This window comes from Indicator indicator, chromosome 2 (assembly GCF_027791375.1).
Source record: "Indicator indicator isolate 239-I01 chromosome 2, UM_Iind_1.1, whole genome shotgun sequence".
NCBI classification, from domain to species: domain Eukaryota; kingdom Metazoa; phylum Chordata; class Aves; order Piciformes; family Indicatoridae; genus Indicator; species Indicator indicator.
The window spans coordinates 18,970,406-18,976,405 of NC_072011.1; the positions used below are offsets into that span (position 1 = coordinate 18,970,406).

At 38.0% G+C, this 6,000-nt stretch overlaps 1 protein-coding gene across 1 annotated transcript in view; it reads left to right on the forward strand.

Annotated features, from left to right (window-relative positions):
- Window positions 1-4,503, forward strand: part of IPCEF1 (interaction protein for cytohesin exchange factors 1) — a 39,968-nt gene extending 35,465 nt beyond the window's left edge. Inside the window, exons 9-10 of the mRNA XM_054392349.1 lie at window positions 885-1,075; window positions 4,303-4,503. Of these exons, the coding sequence (XP_054248324.1) occupies window positions 885-1,075; window positions 4,303-4,503 (392 nt within the window). The remainder of the gene's footprint in view (window positions 1-884; window positions 1,076-4,302) is intronic.
- The last annotated feature ends 1,497 nt before the right edge of the window (window positions 4,504-6,000 follow it).

Consider the following 6,000-nt stretch of genomic DNA (forward strand, 5'->3'; position numbering starts at 1 on the left):
TACCTGGTACATTTTTAGTTTCTGATTGTTTATTTTTTGGTTGTCTATTCTGCAAAATATGTTTGGTTTTTACCTTATTTTATGCTATTTCATTCTTGGGTATTTACTAGCTTTTCATTTCATGTCCTCTCTGTCATGGAACATGGTACTTAAGCCTGGGAACCATTAGAATAATTAAGGTGTTGATAATCCAGGATTTGTTGTGAGTGCATCACAACCAAATTCTGTGCTGTAGTCTGTGAAGCTCAGTCATCAGGTGCTGTAGTTTCCTTCTTTAATGTGTTTTCCAGGGACTTTCTCTTGAGGCCCTTGACATGTTCCTGTGTTTCATATCATTGCTCAATTTTTTTTAAACTCTGGTTTCAATAATCACCAAAATGTGGTGATGAATCAGTATATTAAATAGAATTTGACCTGTGAGTTGCCAAGTAGAAAGGTAGTCCAATGTATGCAGCATGTAAGGAAAGGTGAATGAGTGTAGATGTTATTAAATTTGTTTTCTTTCACATGTGGTGTTACTGACAATTGTTCAAAGACTGCTTTAGCAGGGGGACTGGACTAGATGATATTCAGAGGTCACTTCCAACTCCTACTGCTCTGTGAATCAGTGATATATTTAGAGAGCTAAAGCAGCACTCTGTCAGTGGAAATACATGCTCATATCTGGATCACAGCCTAAAACTTTAAAACATTTGAGTTTGGTAGCATGTCTTTCTTACATGCATTATTACCCTATAAATTACCATAAAAATTGCCCTTGGTTTTAAGTCTAGTACCATTACTTTTTGACTTGGCTAGGAGACTTCTTCATAACTAAACTTAACATTTCTGCTATCTGTTGCCACATTCACATTCCCATACTGAATTTATTCTTCTATTTGCAGATCAGGAAAAATGTGATGATGATGAGATGGAGCGACTTTACAAGTCGTTAGAACAAGCAAGCTTGTCTCCCATTGGCGACCGTCGTCTGTCAACAAAGAAGGAGCTTAGGAAGTCATTTATCAAACGCAGCAAAAACCCCTCCATTAATGAGAAACTGCACAAAATTCGAATGCTGAACAGCACATTAAAGGTGAGGTCACAAAGCTAGCCAAGAAAAACCTTGAGAGAAAAAAAAAAAACAGTTTGACTGAAAAAAAGAACTAGCCCTAGACTTCTAATTATGTTTTTACTTAAAACTCCAGGGCGTTTGGTTAAGTTTTTGAAATTGTTTTCTACTTCAACCTGAATAGTGGTCTGTGCTTTGTTACTCAATTTGAACTGGAAGCAGAGACAATAGTTCAGAAGGGACTCTTCTTGCAGAACTTCCAACCCACTTGGAAAATTTAATAAGGAAAGCTTCACTTAGTTATTTGGGAAACTTGCAAGCTCAGCCGAATGCACTAACCAGGGGAGCCTTAAAAAAAGGAAGAGTAGACAAAGTACGTTGATAAAGGACATGAAAATGACCCTGAACCAAAATAAGTTTTCCTTATGTGATTATTGAAGAATTCACAGGATGTGCCAAATCTATTGTAAAGACCTCCTGTAACTAAAATATTTTTAATAACAAAAGCATCCTGCTTATATGTTGGAAATGTATCATGAACTTAGAGGGATGGAGAGGTTCAGGGGACATCTATTAAAGGGCAAATAAATCTGTCTGGAATATGAGTATTTATGAGGCCGCTTACTTGCTCTCATAAAGCGTCGTGGAATTTCAAATCCTGCTTCTGAATGGTACTGAAAACAGAAATCTTAGCCATACCACTGAAATTGCTTGGAGAAGAAAGAATAAATGCAAACTGAACGCTTCATTTGTTTCTTTTTGTTTGCATTAGAAGCAGGAACTCTGTATCATGTTTCAAGTGTGTGTATTTGGCTTCATGCATAGTAAGATGGAGAAATGTAAGTAAAGAAATTCTCCTTTTAGCACAGTGTTTGACTTGATTATTAGTTGTAATGGGAGGCATGGCTTAGGCACTTTGGTTTGTGTTAAAATTCCTGAAGATATACTTGAAAACACACGTGGAAATATAAGCACTCCTCTTGGCTCTGTATGAGACCTGGGGAAGTCTCTCCTCGGTGTCAAAGAATATTCAGTGACATGGTACTGACTACAGCAGTATTCAGCTGCATCAACAGTGAAGTGAGCATACAGTACAGCAGAAAGTTAGTTTAAAAATGCCTGTCTTATAGGCAAGGTTTTCTGTAACAGGAGCCTCCACAGTGAATCCAAGAACCAGTCAGCACCAAATGGAGTTGTATCTTGTGGAGCTGAATGGAAACAAGGCCCCAGCAAGAAGAACAGTTTTCATTGATTTAGCATGGGAGTCTGCTGTAAGCTGTGATTAGCAGTGTTTTTAACATTAGGCTTGTCTAACACATGTCTAACATTGAAAAATATTTTTTTGAGTATTCATAATGCATAAAATGTGTTGATTTTTATTGTGGGTTTTTTGTTTGTTTGATTGGTTGGGTTTTTTTTTCACTTTCTTCAAAATAAGAAAGACAAACACAGCACAGAGATTTTCCTCACAGACAAAAACAGAGTTCTGTGTAGAGCAGTGTTTAAGTTAGGCTGAAAGCAAAATGCCTGCAGTAGGCAAGTGCCATATTCCTTGCACCTTTTGGATTATGTACTTTTAAAGTAAATTTTCTTAATGTTTAACACAAGACATGAGATAATTTGAGATGGTCTATTGGAAATTTAAAAATCAGGAATATGTTGTGTCTGGTCCATATTTACTCTGCTTTAATTAAAGCCCTATTAGTTTGGAAAGTTTTTATGCAAGATTCAATGCAATTTTAATTTTGGACTTTTGACTTCACATTTTAATAACAGATTAATGGTGCTGCCACAATATGTTGTTGACAAAACATTCTTTGGATAGTTTGGAAGAGGTGGAAGCTATGTGCAAATGCATCACAGGCTTAATGAATGTGGGAAATAGATTTAGTGGTAGAGGAAAAAATCCATGGCATGGCTTTTTGCCACCAAGATTGTCCATTAGAAATACTCTTCTCTCCTTTCTGTCTCCCCATCTCCTCCTCTTCTCTTAGGCTATGTGTACTTATCTCTGCATCAATGCCAGAAGCCTTCTTAAAAGGGCTGGCACTATGTCTTGAGAGTAGGACCTGCGTAAACCAGCAGCTGAACAAGGTTTTGTGGCTTAGGCATCACAGGGGTTAAAGTAGCTGATAGTGAGTATTCCACCTGGAATACCACATCCAGTTCTAGGCTCCCCAGTTCAAGAAGGAATGGGAACTACTTGAGAGAGTCCATCGGGGGGCTACAAGGATGATTAACGGATTGGACCACTGCCTTAGGAGGAAAGGCTGAGAGACCTGGGGCTTTTTAGTCTGGAGAGGAGATGACTGAGAGGGGATCTAATAAATGTGTATAAATATATGAGGTCTGGGTGTCAGGAAGGAGGGGACAGCCTCTTCCCACTTGTGCCATTGTGCAAGGGGCAATGGATATAAACTGCAGTACAGGAAGTTCCACCTCAATGTGAGGAAGAACTTCTTTACGGTAAGGGTCACAGAGCACTGGAACACTGGAGGGGTTGTGGAGTCTCCTCCTATGGAGACTTTCAAGACCTGTCTGGATGTGTTCCTATGTGACCTGCACTAGATTCTATGGTCCTATTCTGGCAGGGGGGTTGGACTCTCCAGAGGTCCCTTCCAACCCCTAACATCCTGTGATCCTGTGATATCAGTGACTGTTCATGTCTTACAACTGAACTAGGGTGCCTGCAGTAGTATCAGCTGTTCTTGTCTAAAAGTAGAAATCAGGTTTATTAGTAGTAGCTGCCAGTAGATCTGTCAGCAGTCATGTGTGTTCTAGCCACTCCACTGCCAGTGCACGAATTATATCCAAAATTATTTTGTCTAGCTCTCAGAAAAGAGATAGAAACCTTCAGAAGAGAATGTGTCTGGGAATAAGTGTTTTTTGAGGAAGTTGGAAATGGTGTGAAGTACAGAAATAAAACTGTTGCACGTAGTTTCATGCAAATACTAACTTGTGAGACAACATAACAATGTCTACTTTTCACATTAATCCTCTCTCGTTAGGTTTTGCTAAGAATCCTATAAAATAAAAAAACCTACACAAAGTTGTAATTTAGCTCTTAACTGGAACACATTTCTGCTGTGGACTTTGAATGATTATGTTCTAAAAATGGGAACAAGCAGCAAGGAGGATGGAAAATTTGCTATCCCCTTGTGACATAGCTCTCTAATGTTCCCAGAGTGTTTTTGCTATTAACAATGAGCTTGACAGTTTCTGTGGGAAATAACCACTTGTTTTCTTCCTAGTGTAAAGAGCATGACCTGGCCACAATTAACCAGTTGCTAGAAGACCCAAAGTTGACGGCAATAAAGTACAGAGAGTGGAGAAACACAAACATCATGCTGGTCCAAGATATTCACCAGCATCAGGGGGTCCAGGATGCATCCACAGAAAACAGTGAGGAGCAAGAGATGACTCCACAGCCTATCACTGAAAGTGCTATCTGAGGCCATGGTTCATTTTTCCCCACTGGTCCCCATGTACAGGCACTTTAAAATGCTGCATTTTGACGCTTGCTTATTTCTAAGTGTTCTTCAAAAGGAAAACAACACCTTCTCCAAAACTTTAATTCCTCTTGCAGAACTCTTTTCAAAAGCATGAATAGCACCAATTAAAAAAAAAAAAAAGGCAACCAAAACAACAAACATGCCTGAACCTGGGCTACATACCTAAGAAGACTGTTTTATGAAGCAGTGAAGAAATGTGAGATCCTTGGGGTTAATCACATAACTTACTGTTAAAGGAAGCTAAACCAATGCCAACAGAATGTAGTCTACTTTCTACCTTTTACCCTGTAAGATAACCTGATGTCTGCATTTTCATCTCTACATTTGTTCAATTTTACCACTCTACCAGTTTAAATGGAGTCAAATACAATAGTAAATATGCATGATTTATACTACAGATAGCTGTCAGGCACCCACTTTGTGCTCTGCCTGATTTTTTTGAGTTTCACATTTATTTATGGACCAGATTGAGGTATTGTATTTTTACATGAAGAAGAGAAGTTCTTTCAGTGTTTGCTAACATGTCATTTACTCTCCAGTGGGGCAGCTGATGCTTAAACTTTCCTTATGAACTTGGCAGCATTTCTTGGAAGATTATTTTCTTTGTTATTTTTGAGAGTTGCGAATATACAAGGTACAAGTTCATCTCAGATTCCTACTTAGGAAAGTGATCAAGTTCACAAGACAAAAGCTAAATAATTAAATTCCTCATGTGGACTTGAAAGTGCAAAAGTAGCTGCAAATATTTTTGTAAATATATGTCATTTTATGGTTTATATGAATGTGACTATGTACTATATATATGTTTTATTTATATATTTATATATGCTGAATTTCCTAACGTAGAAGGGCACGCATGGACCAGACCCACCCAGAGGTTGACTTGAAATGCCTCTTTGTTTTGTGTGCCATTATGAATCACAGTAATGGCTCTACAACTGAAATCACTCTGAGACACCAACTGTAATTTTTTCTTCTGCCTTTCCAGCTTTGAGTTTAGATGAAGAAAACCATAACTGTGTGGCATAGTTGTCCTCAATATAAGATTCAGGTTTTTTGCCTTCCCACCTTCTGCATGTGTAAAAGTATGAGAAAATTTGTAGAGTGCTGAATCCTGAAAATCAAAAATTAGCTCACTAGTCTCAAATCAATGCCACTACATGGACTGTGGTAGCCTGCATTTCAGTTAGCTATTTTGTGGAGATATTGTCCTTAATTTTCGACACAGTTTATCTTTTAAAGCAAAATATATTTTATAGAGGCAGCCATATTCACCTATCTTTATACATTACATATTTTATCATAGCTTGACTAAGAAACCAAAAGTTAATAGTATCAGTGGGAATATGTGAAGTTGTTTACACCTGCCTAGGGGTAGATCTGACTGTGATATGCATTTTTAACACTTGGCAGCTTCCCTTTTGAAATAGAGACAAG